The sequence below is a fragment of the Lepisosteus oculatus genome, chromosome 19 (assembly GCF_040954835.1).
Source record: "Lepisosteus oculatus isolate fLepOcu1 chromosome 19, fLepOcu1.hap2, whole genome shotgun sequence".
NCBI classification, from domain to species: domain Eukaryota; kingdom Metazoa; phylum Chordata; class Actinopteri; order Semionotiformes; family Lepisosteidae; genus Lepisosteus; species Lepisosteus oculatus.
Window position 1 is genome coordinate 1,307,559 of NC_090714.1, and position 27,026 is coordinate 1,334,584.

Consider the following 27,026-nt stretch of genomic DNA (forward strand, 5'->3'; position numbering starts at 1 on the left):
AAGTGTACTCCTCAGATACTTTCCCAATAAAAAATGACCAAGTTAACTAATTGATTAAGATCAATCAACTTAGTGCTTAAACAAACATTGTTCCTATGAAGAAAGAAATCAGACAGTTTAACTTTCACTGCATACACTGTATGCTTACCGGGATAAAACTGACACAGATCAACCCTTCCCTGAAAAATATCACAAAACCTTTCTATGGATAATGGTTTTATTTTAAATGTATACAGCAGTACTGTAGCTTTATTACTAAACAGTCAGAGAATTTGTGAAATACAAAGTACTGTATAATTGTATTTGAGCAGAATCATTCCCTGGCCAAGGCTGAAGTAGGACAGATGCACAACACATTTCAAGAAAAGTGTATGCCCCCAAAAATATTTTTTTGTAATGCAGAAAAATTGCATGAATCTCTATTCTCGTAGCTTGATTAAACATGGGGTAGGGCATTGGCACAGGTGAAAACTGTACATTTGAATAGAAATTGATCTTTATCACACAACAAGGCTTCTGATAGCTTCCTACCTCCAGGATATAAGATAACCACCATTTCTACTTCAGTAGAAGTGCTTTTTCAAGTTGCCATCTACTTGGTAGTTACTGAGGAAACAGAACAACACTGTTATACATAATACATCTTCAACCTCTAAAAGCACACAGCAGTCGACCAGATCATTCTTGATAAGAACCAAAGTACAGTATTCATGTACTGTATGCACACATATTTGAGAAATATACTATATGAGCAAAACACAGCAAGACTGGATTTGACTAAATTGAGACGAATGACAGGAAACATTGAATGTCTTCAGTTTTGTGCAAACTGTTAATATGGTGACAAGGGAGAGCAACTGTAAAAAGATCATCATCAGACAAAGGAACTGTGTGAGAAAATAGTCCAAAGACCATGTTCAGTTTTTTTAAAATCTTTCCAACAGGAGAAAGGACACTAAGAAAAGAAAGACTGTAAAAATGCAAATATTTAATTGCAAACACCGATGTTATTAATATGGAGATATGTAGACAATGTAAAGGAGTGTTTTTCTTTCTGCTTGCGCATTACCATCACAATGTAAAGTTAAAATAGAAGGCATGCTTGATTAATGATTTTGTATCCCATTATCAAAACATTACAAAGAAATGTTAAGTTTAGGAGAAGATGAAACCCCAGCAAGTGAGTATATACTGTAAGCATTTTCACACCCAGACACTACAACAGCTACGATACGTATACCAACGTCTACTTTCTTACAGGTGTATTTATTAGTTTTCAGAAATTGCAACAAGAACATACTGTACAATCATTGCCTAATTACAGAAACATTTATTTTAGAACACACATTCTTGACAGTGTTGGTGCTACCTACAATACTTTACAGATCCCTATGTGAATTCACTTGTTCAGCCAGTCCTGTTCTTCCAATGGGGATGTAGAATGCACGTTCCTTGGTTTGTGCATGGCATGTCATAATACAGCAGAGGAAACAAGAAACAGACTCATCAGCAGCTTTGCTCTCAGGGCCCTTCTCCTGCTCCGTGAACACGCCAGCAGTGTCTGTTGTCTGAAGGCTGACGTGAAGTCTTCTGTGCAGCCGACAGTTCCACAGCATTTCTATTAATGAGCTCAACAGCTTCAGTGGGCTTTTTGTTTCCGTTTTGCTAACAGCAGAGATGAGCCTGCAGTTACAGCCCGTCTTCTCTATTCCCGATTCACGAAACTCATAAGCCTCTTCTTTAAACCGACATGAATCAAATAAAGTGGTGGCTTTCTGTGGCTTGTCTGTCACTTACTCGTATATCAACAATGATTGATCAAGTCGCCCAGCCCCACAGATGGCAATCTGTAGACTTGATGTACCGGACAGCTTCCTCTTCCACGACACAGGAACTCAAAAAGTACATTTGGCGCTTTCTCCCTTTATAAAACAACGGCTTCTGCCCGATCGTTCATACCAACACACGTTTTCATTTCTGTATTTTTTTTTAGTAAACATTTTGCAGGATAAGGTATGCTCAGAGACCCACCGGAGTCTCCGTCTCGGCACCCCGCGGACGAGACGAAGCTGGTGGCCGACGCGCCCGCCTTGCCTCTGAAGTCCGGCACGTGTTCATATTCTTTGGGTGGGACAGGGAGGGTCCTCCGGGGGCAGCAGCTACAGTGCGGAATGACCCTAGATTGTGTGCTGTCCCCAGGATCTAGAATTCGTCGTCCGAGGTGATCAGCATCATCTTGTCGTTTCTTTTTGGCCGTTTAACCCCACCGCCAGAGCCCGTCTTCCCGTTCTGATGGGGCTGGTCCACCTCCTGTGTGGACTGCTGGGTGTACTGCTGGTAGGCGGGGGAGAAGTTGTGGATGGCATCCTGGACCATGTCGTTGGGGTTTATCGTCTCCTTCAAGCCACTGGAGATGCTCTGCATTGGGGCAATGTTATCTGCAAAGAGACGGCGTTGGACAACAGTTAAAATCTGGTATAGCCCCACTGGTCCTTTGTCTTCTAGCTTATAGTGAAGAAGGCGACCCACCTAGCCCTGAAGAACCAGCAGCTCAATTTAAGACTTTGGATATCAATGCGCCAGAAATCTGAGATTTCTTTGGAACTGAATGCTTTTCCATTAATATAAATGAAACTAGAAGTATGCCAATCGAGTGAGAAATACATTGCATTCTGAAAAAGAGCCAGATGCATCTCTAAAAATCAGCCTCATATTCTAAATAGCACTGGTAGAAAGAAAACTTTGAAACCAAGCTGTACAGTACACTGAATGCTTGAAAGATTTAAGATGAAAACTGACTTCTGCATGAAAGTACCATAAGCAGTACCGTTTAATTCTCATTGTGAATTTATTACATTCTTCAATTCAGGTCATTCAGCAAATGTACATATTGTAACATAGTACATAAACTCTCCACTCAATAAAAAATAACTGGCTGAACTAATATTCACTTTGTTGCTTTCTTGGCCTCAAACCATTTGACATATAAATGCATGAGACTTGAGTATGATTCATCTATTAATCTTATAACTCTCCAAGATCTGTGCAGGTTAATCATTTTTGTGGTGGGACATGTGCTACAGCTGACGCACCGCTCAAATCCAGCTTAAACAGATGTAAAGGGCAAAAGAAAGAAAGACGACTGCAGGAGGCAGTGTGCACTTATACTGAAGATTGTACAGCTGCCGTTGGGCCAGGCTGTGGCCCAGACCCTCGTCACTGCCCTTCACAGCTCCAGAAACCACGAAGGTAAAAATATCAGAGGAGAGCCAGGTCGCCTGATCGTTCAATTTTTAACGGAAATCTATCTGTAAGAAACCACAACTCTGGTTGATGTTTGTAGGCAATACACTGTGAGAGAAATACTGAATACTGGACCAATTCGACAGTCTCTGTTTAAATGGGTTTAATAACATTTCTGCTCCAATGTAGAGGAATGTTATATATGAAAACTTCATATATGTGTGTAATCATCTTATGCCAACCTTATGAACAGTTAACATCATAACGAGACTCATTTAGTGAGTTAATTGCAACAGATACTTTGACCTCTGTAATAATTTAAGAGCGCAATCACAATGCAAAGCATGTTCCACTGTGTTGTATAAGTACTACAAAAAGAAATTTAAATATTTAATATTTATTTGAATTTAAACAAGCATCAACAATGATTTATTCAAACTGATGCGCCAAATGTGAAAATCAATCATTTGTGTTTAAAATCACTTGCTGTGAAGGCAATCATTTTTTTCCCCCCAAACACTGAATAATGTATTTTAATGAACCGTGACATTTTCATTAGATGAGCTGAGAACCCCATGCCATGGTATAATTAAACATAAACTTTTAAGTGTCTGCTTCCTTCTCAGCTAATATTTCCAGTTTAAACATTCAAATAAGAGAAACTAAACTCCATTCACATTTACATATAGATTTCTAACTTTAGATTGCATTTATGTATATCCTCTGCCAAGGAAGCAAATCATTTTAATATACTGGACCCCCTGAAAATACTTGACCCACATTTGTAAGAGCAACCTCACAACACACAGGTTGTCCTACATACAGAGTACATAGGAAACGGTTCAGATGAGCCAATAAGATCAGTGAAATGGGATATACACAACCAGCTGTGGCAATTATACCCTACTTGCCTAGATCTGGCAGAGTCTCGCAAAACACTACTCAGTTATGCCAAGACAGCAGATCCTAGAAAAGGGAATACATCTTTACAACCTTTGAAGACATGTGCAGTGGCTGCTCTTTGGGAATAAGAACAGGCTGAAAGAGAAGATCTGGAAAAGACAGCTAACCAGTATATGTTTAGCTCCGTTTTCCTCAGGATAAAAGCACCCATCAAACCGACATACTTTAACAAGTGGCATAAAGAAATAAATAATGCAAGGAGCTTATACCTACGCTCAGATGACATGTTCAACATATGCCAGTGCAAGGAGACAATTTTACTTGTACACGGCCCTGGTACAAAATGCAAGGTGCAGCAAAAGCTCTGTTAAGTGGCACAGAGTGTGCATTCTCCTGAGCACGTATGGTTGTCTGTTTTTCAATTTATTTAATGGATCCCTGCACAATAATGATGGGCACTAGATAGACAGCATTAAAAACAGTATGCAGGATCACGGAAAGAGCTTTGTCACACTGCCTTCCCAAAGCTTCGCTGCAAATAACCTGCTCTGCCCAATTCCCCTTGATGGATAAGGCATTAAAACATGAAAACCGAGATCTTCCAAGCAGCAGATGTAGGGGTTATTTATGTAAATTTGTAGCCAGGCCCAACTTGCCAATTGTTGCAGCGGACCATCTGATAGAGGCAATTCAGAAAAACCTTCTACACCTCTCGAGTTCCTTTTGAAATTCAGTTTCGGATGCATGAAGGCTTTGGAAATAATTAAACATGCCTACTGGCCTCCTGTAGGAAGACCTGTAGTTAATGCTCTTATGCATTCAGTCACTCTCGCACTTGATGGATAAGAGCATGAGCAGAGATGACGAGAAAGCCGCAGTAAAGCTTGAACGATACACTCCCCCCCCACAGAGGCCAGGATTGCCTTCAGAATTTCTGCTAAGCTGCTTGAGGGACAGGCGTTGCTTCATTCTTTAAAGTTGGAACGTCTGAGCAATCACCTGTGTACCAATTGTCCAAGTGCACCACTGCAGACAAGATTAAATTATTTTGTTTCAGATCACTTCAAGAGCCACCTTAGCCTTTCCTCTGGGGTCAGGTGCAATAATGTGCTGCAGGGTTGAAGATTTAGTTAGGTATGCTGTCATAGGCTTCAGGCCACAGCTGGCTAACTTGAAACTACAGCAATATTATCACTTCAAAAGAACTGCCAAGAGGCATTGCAAGGTTTTGAGCCTTTCACAAATCGGATCCCTGCACACTGTAGACATTCGATGGATGTACAGAAATGTTGTTGGTGCTATGCAGACGTTTGCTCTGAATTAAAAAGTCCACGGACATTTTTAGATAAAGATTACAAGGTGTGTTTGGGTTCTTTTTTAAAAGATGGTGTGTGACAATGGTCGTTAGTGGTTTTACATTCTGGACACACGAGTACAGAGGCTGGTATTTACTCCACGAAGCCATGGATCACTGAACAATGTTCCACATCTATTTCTAGGTGCTTGGGGAATCCAAGTTAGTAATCAGTTAATGTTTCAGCTCTTAAAAACGGAGCGATGTTATGTTTCAAAATGTTCCTTGACATCTGTACGTCATACCCAGAAAGTATCTTTTGAATAACAATCAAGCTACACAAATTTTTGAGATATGAGAAGACTGGGAAGTCAATATAATAATAAATAAAGACTGAAATATTTTGGCACTTTCCATTTCTAACCATCACAAATGGCAAAGGGACAAGCTTTGTATAGTTGTATATCATACTGATTTTACACAGTAAAATTCAGTAGCCCAACAGCAGACTCAGCCAGGACACATTTAAAACTCCCACTTTTAGAAAGAATAAATTGTTTTTTAGAACTAAAATACTAACTTTGCAGAGCACAGTACATAAATGGACAAATAAAATGACTAATGTTTTATGTACCAAAGCAATTTTCCTTTTCAATTTTTATGTTAAGACCCAGAACAGTCCTACTCCTTTCAAGGAAAAAGAAAGGCTTTTGAGGACTAATAACTGAAGAACTGGGCTCTCCCCTGAACAACACATCTTGTTGTGCTTCTGCGTGAGAACATGCTGACGTCTGTGCTTGGATATTCTCTGCTCAAAGCTTTAGTAAGATCAGAGAGGCACAAGGGCGTAAGAACTTATTAATCTTTCAAAAAACCAGCCTGAACTTGTCCTCTCTACCAAGAGAAACATAAATCAAAGCCATGCAAAGGAAAGTTTTTAAAAATTGTGCATTGCCTATGATATTTTTGTGCCTCGTCTCCATACAAATCAGTAGAAGTCTATTAAGTATGGCATGTGTCTTCTGGTCTTTTAAAGAGTCTCTCTGTTGACAGAACGCACATTTAATTTCTGGTCTACTACTGAAAAAATAAATAATGTAGCCATTTAATGGACAATGTTCCCATTTATAGCAATGACTTAATATTTCTTTAAAAATCACAAATTCAGTTATGAGGAAAAACAAACAACAGTGTAATTATATGAGTCATTTCATCACGCTGTGCTATTAATTCATATGGTAGAAAAACCTGGAATAATTTAGAAACCGTTCACAATGATTTTTTTTTCTATACGTGCTTTTCAAAAAACTGAAAGCGATGTACAAAAGCACAAGCTAATAACTAAAAAGAAAAAAAAAACAAGCACACCAAATTAATTCAATAGAATTACATTATATATTAAAAGCTTTATTGAAAAGACAGGTCTTTTCAAGCTTTAGTCATGTTTTAGAAATGTTGGCAGTTGCCAGGTCTGGACTGAACACCGGGCACGGAGTTCCACAGATGTGGTATTGTTCACAAGAATGGTTTATTGTCCAGCTTCGAGTGTGGATCCAGGTGTTCTGCAGATCACACACCATGAGTTAGATTATACTCATGCAAAAGTCTTTAAAATAACCTGGAGTTAGACTTTTCTGTTGTCGTTTACGAGAGCAGGAGAACCACTTAAGGTTCATTAAGTCTCTCATTAATGCATCAATATTGAAGCACCAGACAGAACTACAGCGTTAAAAAAACAATGTTATGCCAATGTAAAAAAGATATTACTGCAATATTCCTAACATGAACTTCAAATGAAAACACAGGATCAAAACTAACACTGGCTTCCATTAAGGGCTTATTTTCAGCAGTGCAACAACAGCTTGAAGTCTCAAGCTTGCAAATGTTACTTTGTTGTGACCAGATCTCTAACCAATAAAGTCCTAGAAATGTAACCCATCTTTAAAACAATTTTCAAAAGTATTACGTTTTAAATGGACATTTGCCTATAGTATTTCTAATCAAAGTTTTTTTAACTACACTTTCATATAGTTGCATGCTTAACTAAACTGTGGTTTTGCTGATTTTATAGCACGTTCAAGCATAAGATGTGCCACCCTGACATTTTAAAGTAAATTATACTTGGGTTTCCTGTGTTTATGACCCTTAAGAATGTGAAAAAGTATACGAGCCCACTTGTGAATTTACAATGGCGTTCCATTATTATTGGGTTAGCAAAATGCTCTCCTAAAACTGGGCATTTAACACCACCAGTTATTACTCTTGTGACTGTATCAGTCATTTAACTTTGGTAAATAACCCTACAATGACACAAAAACCATTTGCCGAGCAATAGAACCTCCCTCCTGAATGTAAAACCATCTCGAACATGAGCGGGCAAACCGCTTGGCTGTGTTAACTCAGCCTGAACGATGGCCATGTTGCAGAGCTGCGCCGCGATTGTGCACAGAATAAACGTCACATCTCCGATGGCGGTACGTGCCTGGCGTGTCGCTCTTCTTCTCCTGGTACACTCTGCACGTGAAGGCGTAGCGCAGCGCTATGGCGGCGAAGAACATCTCGATACAGATGATGAAGTTCTGCCAGCCTGCGGCCACTGTCCCGGCTCCCACCTTATGGCCATCGATATACAGGGCCTTAGGGATCACGTCGCATCGCTCCAAGATGGCCAGCAGCATGCCTTAGGGAAAGAAAAAGCAGACTTGACCTCATCGGACAGATTTCACAACACAATTTTAATGGCCACTTTGCTCTTCTTTGAAATGACACAGCACTTCCCAGACTGCTGTGCTGAATGGAACAGTAAGAGTACACCGCCGCTGAAGGAAATGTTAATTAGCCGATACCACAGGAAAACGCTTTAATTTCAGCACCAAACCGCGGCACCTGCTCTACATCTCGCAAGAAAGAAAGATGGACTGTATTTCATTCTTTCTTTCTGCTCAGCGTTTTCCACATCCCTTCCTGGGGTTCAAAAGGATTCTGTCATGATCACTCATCTTTTTTTTTTTTTTTTAAGGGGAGGTCCAAACATTATACACCTTGACTGAAAAGAAAGATTTGGCAATATACAGAATCAATATATGCATCAAAAGGTACATGGGCAGAAAAGATACCATATATACTGTATGTTAATGGTACGCCACCCACGACAAGCATGATCTAGAGTATCTCAGTTTTGGACATGATTAAACTGTAGCTACTATCACAGATATTCTCCGTTTCGAGTCAGACATTGTAATCTTTCAAAAGAAAAGCCTGATGCCTTGATAGGATTTCACCACTAATTTAATTTCCCACTTTCATTTCACAAATGTGAATCTGAAGGCCGGTACCGAGCAGGTCATGACGGTTTAACACGCGAGTCAGCTCCTTATTTTATTCCCAACGCCGGGGCATGTCTGCAAGCGAAGAGCGCCCACCCACCTTGCCAGAACGAGAGGAAAATCACGGACTTGATGGTGAGGAATTTGAGAACGGGCTCGTAAGGGCGGAGCAGGTCGCTGGTGGCGAAGTAGAAGAGAAAGAGTGCGTACAGAGCCAGGCTGACGGAGAAATTGTAGATGATGGTAATATAGAGGTACCCACTGTTCACACTGGGGAACGGAGAGAAACACGGCCAATTAGAGAAGCTGTAAACCCAACAGTTCCAATTTATATTCCCGTAAAGATGTTTTTTTCTATTTATTTTCATACAGTAATATAATTAATCACATACAGCAAACGTCATCTGGTTTTGAAGGGTAAATTAATGGCTTGTTAAGTCCTTTTCTTTTTATCTTCACCATAATTGTAAATTAGAATGACAAGTTTTCAAACTGCATCAGGATAGTAACATACATGTACAGAGTTCAAAGAATAAGGAGAATAATTATTCTTTGAGCGTATTCTAGGACTGTCTTTAGAACTGTACAGACAACACAGATTATAAAAATACAAATTTTAGTGATTCCGCAGAGCTCATTAACAGACTGCTATGACAGACTCCAAAAAGCCAACTGCTCGTCAAATATTTTCTCTCTTTTTCATTTTCTGAGAAAGTGCAATCTGAAACCTAGTAAAAAAAATTCTGTATTTCCTCACACTCTTCCTCCTTTGATTGTTTTGAGAATTCGTTAGTGTAAAGCTCCAAAAGAAAACAAATTACACACAAAGAAAACAAACTGATTAAAAGAAAAAGTAAGCAAAAACTGCAGCTCACTTGAAGTCTCCATCATGATATTTGCCGAACGCTTGCAACAGAATGGTGATGACAGCCATAATGGGTTTTATAACACAGAACTGCAGAGTTGCCTAGAAGCCACAAAAAAAAAACACACAAAGTTGTCAAATTTCAAAGAGCAATCACTTTTACATACATGTAAACTCTAAGCCTTTTTGACTTTAAGATCTATTTGCCTAACAAACACTGGCACACAGCAGCGAAAAGGATGCAAGAGTATTTAAAATCAGGCGGGGTTTATATAAATAATCAGGATTTAACACATGAAAAAAAAATCTGAAACTTAACAAAATCTAACACATTTAAGGAAGCAATGGATACTCACCATGCATTGAACATTCCACAAAAGCTATAGCAAAAAGCAGTATTTACAAACCAGAAGCAGATTTGCATTTGCCTCTCCAAACTTAGACATATAGATCTGGTGGGGAGCTGCGTCAGCATGCGTAAGCTGCAGAGTCAGGTGTGACACCTGAAGAAGGCTCTGCGGCCGGAATGTTGCGTTTTTTTTCATGGAATAAACCTATGACTTGTTCCTTTGCATTATATAGATCTATTCAGAGTATCTTTTCTCAAACGCACAGTGCGTAAATAGAGATTTAAATTTAAACTTTAACAGCAAAACAAGCCTCTTAGGCAGAAATCAATTGTGAAATTATAGCTTGAAATGTTGGTTTTAAATGTTATGCTTCAGATCAAATACTCATTTAAGAAACTTACACAGTACTAGACTCTTTTTTTCACCTTTAACAGAAGTAATGATGAAATTATTTTGATAATTTCAAATGGGTGTTTCACTGTAGATATAAATGCCTTCTGTTTTATATTTATAAAGTATAATTGTATTTTTTGTAAATGAAAACAAATGTAGGGATTATTTATCACTTCTGATCAAAACAACCCTGTGATTTTATTCAGCAAACCAGGATCTGCAAAGGTTCGACTGCTTTTTGCACTTCTAGCATTAGATTTTAATGGCAATTGTAAAAATATCCCATCATAAACATCATTAGATATTCTGGCCAAGAAAAGGAATTGAATATTAAAGCACGTTTTCCTGTTTTGGTTTCAAATTTGTCTACAGAAAATGGAGCAGCTCCTCTGCCACCTATTTAACTCAAGGAACACAAAGCAGTGCTTTGAAAACACTGCACGTCTTCAGTCTATCATAGCTACTCATGTGTTTATCTGTTCCCATTTATCCATAAAATATTCATTTTCATATTCTGGTCAATTTTTTAAGACATACCCTTCAAGTATAATTTCCATCAGTGCTAGAGACTCCCCCCCAGCAGAATCCCAATGCACCTTTTTAAGAGTGTAAACCTGACAACTCACATTACCTTACTTTGTACACTGCCATGGAGGTTCAATTTGTTTTCACAGTACACGAGTGAATGAAATGATAGAGGTCATCATTTTCAGCAGAGACAACAAAGGACAGAGACACCCTGGGTGTCTGACAAAAGAAGAAAGGATTAAAAAAAAAAGATAACATGGTATTCACTAGAAATGGACACAGTTATTTAATAATGTATAAAACCCATGAACTGCTAATGTTAATAATAACTGCATATTCTTTTAGGTATGCAAAGGAACAAGTCAAGGATTATTCCATGATGAAAAGAGAAGAAAATAAACAACGTGTCGCCTGTGGAACCTTCTTTGTGCGTGAAGACACCTGAAGAAGGCTCCACACATTGTGTTTCTTCTCTTCTCATGAAGGAATAAACCTATTATTTGTTCCTTTGCTGCCTACGCATGATGATGTAGTCCTCCGCTTGAACCATCTTTTAGATATTTCAGGAGGGGAGCTGTGTCAGCAGGCGTAGGCTGCAAAGGAACAAGTAACAGGTTTATTCCACGCTGAAAAGAGTAGAAAGAAAACACAACGTTTCGGCCGTGGAGCCTTCTTCAGGTGTGAGCAAAAAGGTATATCTTTTAGACTTGTTGTTTAACTAAGCTTAAGAGTTTTCACTTTCACAAACCTGTTTGCAGAATCGCAAAAATCCGATGGAATAGCTCATTCCTCCCAAACAGCAGGTGCCATACAAGCAGCTTGACCTACACACAGAAGAAAGACAGTAATGAGTTCTTGTTCTTTTCTTGTGATTAAATACAATCGCTCATGCATCTTTCCAGTTTGATTTTCAGCCAGGGGGTAATTATGGATACCGGACTGGGCAAGGTTAAAAAGAATTCCATTATAAATTAATCTTGCCTATCTAGCTGTAAATATATTCTTCAGCATTAAACATTCATGAGGTCTATATAATCTGAGTTGAGATTGACCAGTTTGCATAATAAGACATAATAAGAGTATTACATTCATTAGTCTCACATGCAGTTCTGTCTCAGGAGTAAAACCCTGATGTCCTCAAAGTAGAGAAATATTAAACTGTTTTTAATCATATTTAAGTGAATTTCTATTTGACTGATTCCAGGCAAAAGCGTATTAAAGAAATTTCCATTCACAAGAACATCTATCTTCCACAAACTGACCAGCAGTATATGCCAAGTGGTATGCATATCCTCAATTAACAGCATGCAGGGACATGCTCATTAGTATCAAATTGTACGTGTGTACAAACACATTTTAACAGGCCAGGTTTGCATGTACTAATCAAATACAGTACAAAGGTATGTTATAAATTAGAACATTAGTACATCAGAGCAGCACTGAAACATCTCTTGTATTCCCCAAATATTAAGAAATAGGGTTGAGATACTCGGTCAGTGTTCTCCAATGAGACCTTCCTTTAGGTCATTGGAAAAAAATGGATCCTTTAAAACAGATTAAATGAAAGAAAAGCCTCCCCCCCCCCCCCATTTTTCAGGCACTGTGGCTACAAAAACATTCTCAAACACTGCCAAAACACACAACGGCAACGAAAAGGCCTACGACACTTTTCTTTATTGATTTCCAACAAAGTTCACACACTGTGCATCGTTGAAGTACCATAAAATCAAGGGAACTTAATTACAAAAAAAAAAACATGAAAGGAAATAGTAATACAAGATCATAACGACACAGATACAAAGCTATCTCTAAGCTTCAATTCCTTTCTTCTCTCTAATTACAACCATCCCCCCAAACTTAGTCATCCTCCCCACCCAGCACAACTGCCCTCCTCCTTCAGTGTGTAGGACCCCTACAGAGATTCCACCTTAAAAGGGAACTGCGACACTATTGTTTATATTTCGGGGTTAGAAAGAATCGGCACTGATGAGTGCCGTTCAAACCTTAATCTTAAAAGCAAAATGGACACAGTAACGTGTTAAACCCCCAGTTTACATCACTATATAGAATGCATTTCCAGGTCTGTGCAGCGCTATATTGCCATCATTGTCTGCTATTCAGATCGGCAACAAAACATCTGGCGACGTGGTGGAGCCTCATTCCATTGTAAGCAAGCAGGGTTGTGAATACATCCGTTTTAATCCAATAGAAATATTGCTCTCGACTCCAAGACAGCTATATTTGTCTGAAAAACTCACTTGTGAACTTTGCATGCAGATCACATTAGATTCATCATTACAGTAACTAGTGAACGGGAAGGGACAGTTTAAGTCACAATTCTTGGAAACTCTCTTGTCTGTGATGAGACCAGGGGACTTCCACAAATTTCCAGATTAATTCAGAAGTTTTAAAATGTTACGTTACTGTAAATTATATTATTAAGGAGATTTAATAAGATGTAATATCCAGTCTGAGAAACCGGGACTGCAGTTCCCCTTTAATACACATTGACCCTGAAGAAACAATTCTGTTAACTTCACTGGCAAAAACTACAGTTTCAGGAAAGATCTTTAAACTCTGTATACAGCCCTGATATAAATTCCTGTTTGCATGTACAGATGTCTCAAAATGTACTTAAATATTGGCATTCTAACTAGTTTGGATATACTGTTTAGAAACGCTTCTAGCTTATTTTATTCCCTGCATATCAACAACACAATGTATATACACATTTCCCTAAAGGTTCTCCTTCATAGCAGCCTCCTTTTCTCAGTGTTTCTCCGAATAGAGGGATTACAAAAATTTACGACAGTCATCCAAAATCTCAACTGCTAAAAACACAGACAAGAGTTATGAAGTGCTATGCACACCAAGCCACTCCCCACAAAAAAAAAACTCAACACCCTTTAAAACCACATAGCAGTCATAGAAAGACAAAGGTATTTCTATGCTTCTTGGGGAACTCCCATCTTGAAATGCAGCAAGCTACATTGCCATCTTCCAGGCTGCTCACAGGGGATTTCAAAAGCCAAGAAATGCTGGGCCTTGCCAGGACTGGTGTAGAAACCTCAAAGACTGAGTTTCCCAATCCCGGGCCTGTGACCCCACACAACTGCCTGTGTCTGTCCCACCTGAGTACTCCACGACATGACTGAATCTAAACAGACATTATAATTGACTTAATTTGTATCTTTTCATTACTCTCGGTTCCTAAACATGTAGGAGGTTGCCATTGGCCTTTTGTGCTCTTTTGTGCTCTAATTATCCAGCCTTAGAGCACAAAGCTTCTAACCAAGCAAGTGACGGGTTCAATCGAGGATTCATTTCAGTAAAGAGGTCAGCTGCAACGAAAATCATCGAGTTTCTGATCACACAAACAGTGACCCCACACTGGGGCCTGAAGCTCGTACGGTTTCGTGTAAAAGAGGGGATCCATGCTGCAGCTATCAGTTGTCCAATCATTTTAACTGATTTATTGACAATATACAGATAAACAACACAGACCCCAGGGTCAGCCTTTAAGTAGAAGGATGTGATCTACTACAGAGACGCACTGTTGGGATTTTGATGCAGTTTCACATTGTGTGTATTGTAGTGGTAAAACCGAAGAGGTGAAAGCACTTACTGAATGGGTTTTCCTCGGATTTCTGACATGATTCCACTTTCACCTCCCAGATACTCAAAAGACAGACTGAGAAAGTTGTAAATAACAAATGCTGTAGAGCCAAGACAAAATGAAAATACAAGATTAGTAATACAAATACAAGAATAATAAATAAGATAATACATTGCCTTTCATTTATAAGCATGTCTTTGAGGTACAACATCAATAATCTGTAAGTTTCATGATTTACTGTAATTAAAACATGGTTGGAAACTGTAATAACCCAAATATTACCAAAAGCAGATATTGTATACTGCTAAGTATATGGAACGGGAAGAACAAATCAAGGTTTCTCCTTACTCATTTCATTAGACAAAGTATACAGGCCAAAGGTGTTAGGTTTGTCTGTCCTAAAAATCCTCTCTAATCTCTTGTTGCTATTTCAAGTGGTCTTAAGAAACCTAATGCTGAGATTAATACAGAGTCTGAGAAGGTATCTCAAAGAAATTGATACTGCCACATGTGTTATTTGTTTGGGCAGATGTTTCATGTGTAATTAAGCTAGACATTTGGCAATATTTTAAAGTTATTACATACATGAATACATTTCACATGTTTCTTGTCTCCTGATTTAATCCTTATGCATAAAAGCAAATAGTGTGTATTGCATTCTCAATTTCATAAGGCTTCTTTTCAAATTACAGCTAATCCTTGCTGCTTTGAGTCACCTTTTTAATTACGGAGGGAGTGCACACCTCTTGCGGATTTTAGGTCTCATTTTGCAATTGTAGAAAACAAACTGAAGATCAGGCAACAGCCGTAATCGTGATGCAATACAACGTCATTACATTTAAACCCTAAGGAAAAACTGAATGAAATTACATTCTAGATTCAACTATCAAATTAAAAATGTTTGCATGCTTGTTTCATATAAACAATCCATGAAACTTCAGTACGTCCCGTTTCATTCTGTTTTTGAGGATCACATGAAAAAGCAAGAATATTTACATGTACCATTTTATATATCCAGCTAGAATGAAGTTCAGTTCTAATTAATATAATGAGAAGACATATCTGGTGGAAGGGTTCAAAATGCCACAAGAATACAGTACAACCACTATCTCCTCAACAGCTGAAAAAATTGGTCACTTTGCTACTTGAAATTAGAATAAGAATTCGCCATTACAGAACATTGCACATTATTTCATGTCAATATACCTTGTGAAAAATGGAAATTCGGCCTGGCTTTTCAATGACAGGCTGATCAGACTGTCATTATAAGCCCAGAAACACTACCAATACTAGGAGAATCAAGTCATTAATAAAGGTTAAAAACACTCTTTAAATTACAGACTGGCAGAAGGACACGTGTTAAACGTTCTTCTGGTAATGATAAACATAACTAGGACACTATTTGCTCATATCACACTCTATCAATGAAACCAGTTTCACTGGTTATTAAATGCAGTCTCTCTTCATTGCCTACATTCCAAACACTTGGTTCCAATATTTCTTTTTCAGACGTTCACCCTAGTCCCATGCTTGTTACTTATATGAAGTTTCTAAAGGGAAGTGAATTTGTAAATGCCAGTCTATCTCTTGATCCACTAAAAAAATAAAACCGGAGAAGTGAGCAGGGTGTGTCACATTTACCTTCATAGCAGTCCCGCACGGAGTCAAAGTAAACATAGTACTGGCCATTGCTGATGAACAGCAGGCTGAGCCAAGAGTCGAAGGCATAGATCGGAACGATAAAGAGGATACGGATGATGTAGCGCTGCTCATTTGGTACAGTGTAAGACCGCAGGTGCATATAGATCTGAAAAATAAGTAAGATTATTTTTAATGTGCAGTACAGTGAAACAAAAAACAATACATGAATGTAGTCTTCAAGGAGGTGACCTGTAGTTTTAGAGAATCAATATTTTAAAAAAGGCTTCACTAAGAGTAATATTAAGGCACAGTTTTAAAAAGCAAAACATCATGGATTAGAAGATTAAAAATGACAGCGAGATGAATGAGATGCTATATCAGGCTTTTGAGTTCATCGATATAAATGTAACAAGTGCAAAAAAACATGACAAACAGGAAACCAAGCTGAGAAAACCAGCATACAAAAGGAGAAATACGGTGCTGCGAGATCCTGACACTGTTGCCTGCTGAGCTCTATTGTTTGTATACACATGCAGTTGCAACACTGGCTGTTTGTTGCCCACTAAAACATGCCGTATCGGTGCATTTAGATTTTGCATTGGTTAATCAGACGGTAGTATATTTCTCCGTTCTAACAAATTAAAGGCTCACTTTGGCTAAACAAGCACTGTATCTGACCAAACCTTATTACTGCTGGTTCCTTACAATAAACACAATTTAGTGATCACTGCAGCGCTGCTTTTCAGTCCTATGTAGTGCATAAGCATATACAGTACCATATCCATTAATACCAAATATTCTTCTGACTTTGTGATTTCCATTAAGAGGTGAAAAAAAGTTCAGCACACCTTTAATCACTTAAGCCCAGTTAAGAAAGTTTATGAAGGCCGACTTTTAAGGAGTCTGGGAATTCACTAGAGAATGAAAATGTAAATTGAATGAGACAGCTCATTTTTATACCCGCTCATCCAATAGCAGTAATGTCGTAATCCGGCAATTTATATGTATTTTCCATCTGTCAATTTAGAGTGAAGATGACATATCCTTGCACTCATTTTCTCCTCAGTACCTTACCTTTCACACATGGAACGCCATGTGATTAAACGCCCATTAGAGTGCAGACGCTTACCAGGGAGAAGCGTGATGAATTTGGCACTCTTGGAAACTGAAGCAGGGAGGCTCTCATCCTTTATTTACCCCGAGAGCAGACAAGGCCTCCGTACGTGAAGCTTCATCACACTCACCTTCCCAAGAAGCAGAGCTCTCGCCCCGGAGGAGGATTCTCCCATTACTCAATATCACACAAGCTGCACACTCACCCAGGCATGGCTAATAACAGCTACTGCAGTTTTGCTTATTTAACTCTAATAAGCCTGATTAGCTTCATCCATTCCACCTGGGATTTGACTCTCAAGTCTATGACGGCGTAAGACTCCTTTTTCCCCATGTCATATATGAAATGCATGCCACTCCACTGCAACAAACCCCACTGTTCAGGCTGAAAGGCATCAGGAGGGCACTAAGACACCCCTTCAACACGCTGGGCAACAGATGAAAGTTTCAGGGGGTGCAGGTCAGCCTTCGACCCATTTCAGCCGTGCATGCCGACTTCCGGAAGGAGCTCTTCCGTTTCTATAGTGCATTTAAGAAAAAGGAATGAGATGGCTTCTGAGTGGGTCAACTGGTAAAGGTGCTGTGGCAGGCATGTTTAGCACTCTGGTGTAGGTGTTACATGTTCAAGCCTGGGTCATGTCACTAGCTGAATGTGACTGGGACTCACTTAAGTGACCCAAGTGGTTTCCTGGTTACTTGCACATGCCACAGCAATGCTGTAGACACCTCCCTTCCAATCTCCAATCTGACCCTCCTGCACAGGTCCACACAGCTGGTAACGTCTTATTAAATAAGTGGGTCAAAAGTGGATGGGTGGGAGGAATCTGCTCCTCCCTCATTCTCCCGTGTGCGGAGGCAGAGTTCGTAGCTGCGAGCTGCGAGTTGAGATGTGGAAAAACGCAATCTGGCACCGCTCAAGTGAGCGGATGGATAACAAAAAACAACTGGCATCTAATTACAGAAGAGGACGGCGAACCATCACATTCTGAGCCACGTCGCTCCATCTGCCTCTCCTTGTATGCTCAATCCATGGCCCCTTCCTGGAGCCTGCAATCCTCTGGGTCTCAGGGTGTGTTCTCACAACAGTATGATTGGAGCCGGTCAGTTCTTTAAGCCTAGGATGCATCATAACTATAGAATTATTTATTTTAATTAAGAATGTATGAAAAATTTTGTCAAGTTTACCTTAAAATAGCAAGGTCTGATTAAACAAAGCTGTTCTACTTATGCGCCTATAAATAATTTGTGTTTCCTTCTGAAAAAAAAATCTTTCATGTCTTGCATTCCAAGAAAGGGCATCTTGCTTGCAGCTCAGGTTAAGACCCTCTGGTCTAATGGCATGATTAAAAAAAGATGACATGCATCATCTTTATCAATAGAACGGAGAATCGGTACTTCTTCCGTTTTGCATCTTCAATCGTTTCCTTTCGTGCACCATGATTGTTGGGGCTACCCTGCTACTTAGCATACTTATAAAATCATTATATTCCTAGATCATAGATAGCAACTAGTAGATAGACAGCAACTCCTTTTAATGGCTAAAAGAGAATATGACAGGAAGAAGAGGGTCCTTATTTTGGGCCACTCATCTCCAGGCACTATTAACTAACCCAATTTCATTCACCTGCTTCCCAGAGTTCCAAGTACTGTATGTGCTCACGCTCGCTTTTCTCTGGGAAGGAACGGCTTTCGAGATTTCCAAATAGATTCTGGAAGGCTAATTTGCAGAGTGTAGAAATTAAGGCAATTCAGCAGGGATGAAATTCACCTCTTTACCCCTCTCAGATCTCACCTGGTAATATATACTGCATTTAAACAGGACACATCAGATGCTTTAGGTGACTATATAAAATACCCTTTTTAGAAGCACTTTCCTAAAGGCAACGAATGAATAAAATTATAAACGGATTATCGAGACAAAAACCTCTTTAGATCTGCTTTCGGTGTTAAATGGGAAAATCTAAATTTTAGTTTGAATTAGGATGAAAGTCCACAAAAATGTACAAATAAAGAGAGCTATCACTCAAATGCAACATTCCTTCTAAATATAAAAGAATGCCTTGCTCACACCTTTCAAATATAAGAAGTTGGAGATTTCATTCTGGCCCATCTGCTTCTCTAGTCCGTTTGGTTTCTAGCAGCTAATCAATCTGAGGACTTCCTCAAACTGTTTCTTGAAAGAAGCCAGTGTACTGGTTCTGACAACATGCACAATATATTGTCTCCTCCATCTGTACCCGTTACTGCTGTTGCTTGTTTAGAGACCTTTAATGAGACCTATCATTTCTAAAACTAATTTTCATTATTCCCTAGAATCACTACATTTTCCATGTAGAAGATCCTATAAGTCTAGTATGTCTCCATAACTTTACATGCAATAGAAGGAAGATCTATTTATGTATGACACACTCGGTTCAGTTTTATTATTCTTTAAATTAGCACTACATTACCAATTTTACTGTCAATTAATACTATCTTTTGTGCTTCAAACGGAAGATCTAAATTGTCCCCCTCCATTCTCTTCTTTTTTTGACCCATCATATTCCATTCTATTTCTCTTCCGTTATAGTCTGTTTATCTGAAATGGTAAACCTTTGATTTCAACTCCTCATTTACAGTCTCAATATATACTACAAAGCATGATCACAGTAATGTTTTCTAGAGCCGACAATCCTATTGTATGTTCCCAGTCTACACGAGGAAAACTGAAGTCTTTCACTAAAACAGATCAGTTTAATATTTTATTTTCATTTACCTTCAGCCAGAAATGAGATGTGGTATATCATTAACTAGTACTAAAGCTTTAGCACATGTGGGCACTAAATTCCACCATCTGTCACAAAGCATGTGTCCCAATGCAATGTTGAACTTGCATTAACACACCAGGATTACCAAAGTAATGATTAATTTAGATATAAAAAGTAAATCTCCCCTTCATTCTTAAATCTTTTATTTTTCATTTTCATTTAACATTAAGTGGACTTAATGCATTATACTTACTGCAATTTATAATCTTGAGGGCTTCCTGGAATTTAGGAATGAACAATACTGATGTGACATGGCTTAAAGTGAAATCATGCACAGACTGATAAAAATGTTGACTTATTTTATAGTAATTTACACTGCACATCAGAAAAATACTCTTAGGTGACACTTTCAAGCAAAATCCTTCCTCCACATACTGGATCTTAAATTACACACATCATACAGCTAAAAAAAGATTTATCAGAGTATTTTGGATAAGCAATGCACACGGCATTGAATATACAGTATGCTGTTTTTTTACACCTGTTTGAGAGTGCTACACAATGTATAACAAGGCCCTGTTCTGCCAGCCTGTAACTTCAGTGGATCTCGTCTAACAGCTGCTTCACAGAAATCCAGTAAATGGAGTGCAGCACCTCAGAACTGCATGACCTTGCCCTGTCTGTCAGCAGAATGAAAGAAATGTGGAAAGCTCAACAATCGTGATAAACAACTGGTTGCAACGGGGACTAAGAGCTGTAATAACTCTTGAGACTTACACCAAGTATCTCTACAGGAAGGCTGAGATAAAAGCCCAGAATAACAATTACAGATTTTCCCATTGCTGGCAGAACCATAATGAAATGCTTCTGAACGATCTACAATGTTCAGGTATGGGCTGAACAGCTATTCTTTGTCAAAGGGATATTAAAAAGGACTCCTTTATATAGAAATCTAAAATACATTTTCTGTATATTCTTCTTTTGAAAATGTACTGCAAAACAGAGGTCTATACCTATCCATATTACTGTCAAACACGACCCTTTCTGTAAATCTTTAATTGTGCTTTGGAAGCTACCTCTGCTTTGTCCTGCCTATACAAGTGTTTTAACATACATTCACCCATTTTTTAACCACTTTATCCACTTCAGTGCTGCGGAGGAGCCAGACTATCCCAGCAAGCAATGGGTACAAGGCAGGATACACCCTGGACAGGACGCCAGTCCATCACAGGACATGCACAGACACCGACACAAACATGCACACACTCAGACCAGGGCCAATACTCCCTTAATCCAATTAACCTGCCCATATGTCTTTGGAGTCTGAGAAGAAACCAGAATACCTGGGGGAAGCCCACACAGACCCAGGGAAAACATGCAAGCTCCACACAGACAGCACCCCAGGAACTGCACCTAGGACCCCAGTGCTACAAGGAAGCAATACTAACCCCTTCGCCACTATGCTTCTCTAATATTATAAAGGCATTCCCAAGCACCAGGAGACACTCACGATTATAAATTGCATTAAGTAGGTTGAATTAATTCACTTAAATTTAAATGAAAATGAAAAAGAACAGATTATTTTAGGAATGAACGGCACACTCCTGCTGAGCTGCTCTGGATTATTATTATTGCCTTTCACAGACTGCATTTGGCAAATTGAACTACTTTTGTGGAGAACACTTACTCCCTGAGGGGCGGAGGACTGCCAACACACCCTAACACCAGCTCTCATGACAACTCACCTGTTACCACTAACATCTTGGTATTTTGTTACAAGTAGTTCCTCCTCGTGAAAGAACTTTCTTTGTGTTCTGTTGTGTCCCATGGTTTCACTACTGATTGTGAATAGCAATTATGAAACTAATGTTTCACTATTGATTTTGAAGAATCAACTAAGAATTAACTATGACCCTATAACCTGGGTTTTGGATCCTATTTCTGTGCCACTACACAAATAAAGCTTCTATACTCATTCTTCATTTGTTCCTAAACTCACCAATGACCTCCTGGAATCTGGTCTTGTTCCTGTAGATGTAAAATCTGTTGCTACTGCATCCGAGTTAAAAAAAACTGGCTAGGATCCCCTGCATAAATTAACTACTGTTCTATTTCCAATTTGCTGTTTCTCACAAAATCCCTGGAATGGGTTGTGGCACCTCATTTACACCCTTATCTTGGATAAACTGGGCTCCTCAAACCTCTTCAAAAAGAACTGAGACAAAGCCATGAACCAGCCCTTGTTATGGGAGTTGATAATTTATTGGTAGCTTTTAACTTCTAATCTTCTCCTTCCTCACTTGCTGGTCAATCCTACCACAGCTTTAAAACTGACTGAAGGCAACACTGAGAATCGGAGGAGATATACAATGACTGAAACATTTCTGGGGGTGCTAAAGTTATAAATATGGTATGACATTCATTCTGAAAAGAATGATTACTGAAATTGCCATACCACATACGTTACCAAATAAATGAGAAATTACCAAAGGTCATAGAACATGTCTAACACAGACACAAAATAAGAACTATCTAACTTTAAAGCAATCAGTTTCCTTATATGAAGGCTCAAGCTCCTGTAAGTCAATATTTGGCCTTTTATTGTGTGCTCTTATCTTTACAGCACTGTAAACTCTGGCCAAGGACAGAACATCTGTCCATTTGCCCATTTCCAATACCAGCGTTCTCCCGGGAAGAGATTGAGTAAGAAAACCCTCACACACGACTACTAAAAACACAGCAGAACTCTCTCTCTCTCAATACAAGATGTGATGTTGGGGAAAAAACCATGCTGATATGTTTGTTAAAACATACACACAAGATAAAAAGTGCGAGATGTTTGCTATCATATTCGAAAATCAGTATTCAGCTTTCACAAAAGGCAGGAAAGCCTTACCCCACTACCTTGTAGATCTGTTTTCTGACTGCTGTCATCTCTTTGCTCCCACAGATCTAATCTCAGAGGTCTCCATAAATCATGGCAGATGGAAACTTGAAATAGCTGCTGTTTTTGCCTGGATTACAATTGAGTGGCAAATTCAATGTGCTTACAGTATTTAAAATTGCCAGCGGGTGGCCATGATACACCCAGCAGGTAATGTTTTTACTTATCATTCTACAGTGACAAAGAGAAAAATACATTTCAAGGGAGGATAATAAATGGTAACAGAGTGTCTCTTTTTCATACACACTGCCAGCACTGTCATGCATGAAAGGGTTGGGGTTAATCTTGACTGCTGCATTACTGTTTCAGAACAACATTAAGAAAAGAACATCTGTTCCTGTAACCAAAACAACAAATGTAGTGAATTAAAAAGCCAATAGCAAGAAAGAAAGCACCTTGGTTAGAAAAAGTCAAGAACACTGCTATTCTTTCTCTTCCTTAAATATACACACTTGTGTAAAATAGCTTGGTATTCCTTATTTATCCCATCTCTCCAGGGACAAAAGCAACTGTTTATGAGTGATAATGTAATCAACAAACTAACTTTGTTACCCACATGATTACTGACATACTCATGCAGACAGACTTGAATTCATATACTTGAGGGATACTTGGCTGTTTTCTAAAATTCCTTCTGTTTTCCCCATATTTATTACAATGGCTGCCTTCACATACACCCCAGCAGGTCTAAGGGTTAAGTGTATCAAGAACTCTCATCCTTTGAGCAGCAACGCTAAAAAGTGTTCAAAAGTGATTAGAAAAAGTCATGACACCTTAATTCTCAAGAAAATCCCATGTTTCTTTTGCTTGGGTGATGTTTTATTTTTTTACTGGATGGCACAGTTCATTTCTTAAATTGTAATTACATTTTTAAACTATCAACAAATGCAGAGCATAGTAAAAACAAAGATTAGACTTAATATTTCTGTGTTTAGGACAGGGAACATTCCCTCACAGGTTTTTCATCTTGCGACTGTGATAGCCTGGGGGACACAGGCGGTGTGTGTGTGTGTGCGCCACTGCAAATTCTTTGGTATCTGCTTCCTGTTCTGGGTGCACAGTCCTCTCTAGATACACTTGGGGCAATACTTTGGAAAGAAAATGCCCCAAACATAGGCTTCCCTTGGCTGGAAAAGGGCACCTAGCAGGATCACCATTCCTGTGGTCAGAATGCTCTTGCACCTCCCTGTGCAGCAACATGTGCCCCGCTGCTGGGCAATATGCTCATGCAGAATTGGGCTCCTCAAATCTCATTCCTCAAAGGCCTGTTGAGCCTCACCGACGTCATCCTTTAACGCCAAGAGTGAGATATCAAAAGTTTACATCACCAGGTCACAAGGCAAAGAAATAAGATACAAAATAAAAGCTGCCCCGCCAAATACAGACTGAAAATAAAAAAAGCGGAGAAAAAAACACCACCACCAAATACTGATATCACTGATACTGATATTACCCTAGAAACATATGCAGGAAATAGGCCGGCTTATTTTCAAGCAATATAAACATAACACTGGGTGAATTTCCACTTACCTGGTGGCAGGTCAGTAAGAGAGCAGACCAGACAAAGATCCCAGACAGCACTTGTGCCGCTGCGGTGTTCAGGAACAGCTGATCTTCGCTGATGGTTGAGTTTTTGGAAATCAAAACTGTTCCATTTCGACGGTCTGTGTCGTCTGACAACACAGACGACAGCGGCTGAGATCTCGAATCCTTTGCATATGACAAATTTGCCGTCACGAAGCCAGCTGGCATTTCCTCTCCGGAGCTGTTCATCTGCAGAGAAAATAAGGAATTTAGGAAAATAATAATTTGTAGACATGGCTCTACAGCATTTCACAGGCTCTAACTCGTTCACAAATGAAGCAGATGTTAACGTAGATCAATTGATTCATGAAAAATGTACAGTCTGAAACTACAATAAAATATGGATAATTACACAGAAACGACTGATCAAACAGAACTTTGGACTGAGAGGGGCTGAGCTGAATTCAAAGGCATAAAGGCCAAAAAGCATTACTTAATATTTACAGGAGTGTCCAGTGGTGAATATACGCACAAAGAGTATATCAAAAAGTTATGCTTAAGTTATGCCATCACCAGAACCTCTTTCGCTGTGGGCAAGTTTGTTGCTCTGGACAGAGCGACAGATCACTAAATCTCCAAAAACATTACATGGCCACACTACTGTCATCAAGGAGTAAGCGAGGAAGAACAGAAATACAATATGGAGAAAAAGGCAAAATTATTGAAAGCTGAATTGCTAGAATCATATTTTTCTTTAACTTATTTCTCACGCCAAGCCATTTAATAGGGACAATGAAATTAAAACCATTAATCCTTAAATGCAAAATTGAAATAGACCATGCAGTTAATTGACCATGACAGCACTGCTCCAGGGATAGTGTTAATTAAGGAATGTAAGTATTCCAAGGCCTTTTCAAATTTTATGGGTATTTCAAAAGGCTAACAGAAGATGTGACCCTCCCTTCATTATCACATTTTCATACCGAATTACCTCCTTTTTTTTAAAGTGAAGTCAAGTCTAGAATAACAGCGTTTACTGCTCGTTTTTGCAGGTGGCAGCACTTAAATAGTGGAAGTTGGCTGCTCAATCACGTGTTACCTCGTCTGCTGACCACTGATGGGTGGGATTACTGGCTACACTCCGTTTCAAAGGGCTGCAATTCTTAAACTAAAAGAACCATCTATATTTCTCTATTAGCAATATCGTATCACCGAAGAGAGTGTAAATTAAAGTGAGCGGCTCCTTATTAAGCATTATATATTACTTTATTAAAACAACAACAACAACTGAATACTTTGTTGTTCCTTCTAACTTAACGTTACTTACCTTAGAGCTCCGCCGGCACCCAATTCAATCTCAGCGCAATGTATTAGTTTCTGTTGTTACCAAGTAACTGAGTCCCGGCGAAAAGTAAGTGCTGTCACTGCGTCTTTTCTACCTTTGCAAAACAGGCACTGCAAGCTTTCAGCACCTATAACGGCGTTTTACTTAACGAGGTTAATAAATCTGTTCACCTCCGACGTCAGCTAAACTGCGTTATTTTCCAAGGGCTACATCTCCAAAAATCAAAAACAGACTTTAAACACTCGATTTCCGGAATCACCGAGTGCGAAACATCGTAAGGTTCAAGTGGCTTCCTGGCCAGGTAGAGCTGTCAGTTCTCCTGTAACTAAAAAAAAAGTTTAATACTTCCTTATTTAACAGTCGTCTACTTCGGAAGGTTAAAGTCCACAAAGCATTACGTGGTTGTCACTAAAGCAACGATTTCAGCACCTTTATTAAAAAAATATATATGCATCTTTAAAAAAAACCCGTTTAGCTTTAAGATTGGCTCACTCACTCGCCAAGTTCGGCCTGATTTACCTGTTGAGCGGCTGGACAAAATGACACCTGGCTCGACAACAGGTGCTCCAGTATCGCACCCTTCCCATATGACAAGACCAGGTCACGTGGCTCACCATCACGTGTCGCTCGCAGTTTGCACAGGAAGAACACACCTTTCACAGCGCTGACACAGAATCCTGTCGCGTTTTCTAGACTTTACAGTTCAGAGAAGAGGACAACGCCTCAGCTACAGGTGTCCTGTAAACAGTGCTGTAGAATCCTGCTTCACAGCGACACATGCTTTTAATTTACAAAGGTATATGGTACCTGGACTGCGGCCATAGGCCACCTGGTTCTGTAGATACCTTCTCAGCTAATGACCTGCAAATCTATACGAATTGAGCCAACCACTGCTTCAAATAAAATTAATGTAAATTAAACATCAAATTTTACACAAGAGCCAAGATATCAGTTATGACTTAGTTATGGTTTCATAAGACTTCATTTCTTTACCAAGTAAGATTTCAAAGCAGTACTCCAAAATGAGTTAGGAGAAACTGACTGTTAATTACAGACATTTAGTGCAATGTGTAAGAATAACCCAATGCCTAAATGAGTGTAAATTAATGTTGGCTCCAACTTTGGAAGTACCAGCAGCATCCAACACTTTTCTTGTGCACATCAGGCTCCGGGTGCTGTGTCATTCATTTTATT

At 39.1% G+C, this 27,026-nt stretch overlaps 1 protein-coding gene across 1 annotated transcript; it reads right to left on the minus strand.

Annotated features, from left to right (window-relative positions):
• Nucleotides 1-199: 199 nt before the first annotated feature.
• On the minus strand, nucleotides 200-26,409 carry tmem184a (transmembrane protein 184a). The gene is made up of 9 exons (XM_069180770.1): nucleotides 25,815-26,409; nucleotides 24,494-24,736; nucleotides 16,160-16,325; nucleotides 14,528-14,618; nucleotides 11,651-11,726; nucleotides 9,642-9,733; nucleotides 8,867-9,036; nucleotides 7,923-8,120; nucleotides 200-2,438 (listed from the first exon to the last, which is right to left on the minus strand). Exons 2-9 carry the CDS (start codon nucleotides 24,734-24,736, stop codon nucleotides 2,203-2,205), a joined length of 1,272 nt encoding a protein of 423 aa, XP_069036871.1. The 5' UTR covers nucleotides 25,815-26,409; the 3' UTR covers nucleotides 200-2,202.
• Between the last annotated feature and the right edge of the window lie 617 nt (nucleotides 26,410-27,026).

Excerpts from the sequence above, each read along its gene's own strand:
- tmem184a (XM_069180770.1), bottom strand. The coding sequence starts at position 24,736 with ATGAACAGCTCCGGAGAGGAAATGCCAGCTGGCTTCGTGACGGCAAAT. Across the intron at positions 11,727-14,527 it reads ATCCGAGGAAAACCCATTCA|GTCAAGCTGCTTGTATGGCA; the intron begins GTAAGTGCTTTC and ends TTCTGTGTGTAG. Across the intron at positions 9,037-9,641 it reads TATCATGATGGAGACTTCAA|TGTGAACAGTGGGTACCTCT; the intron begins GTGAGCTGCAGT and ends TCCGTTCCCCAG.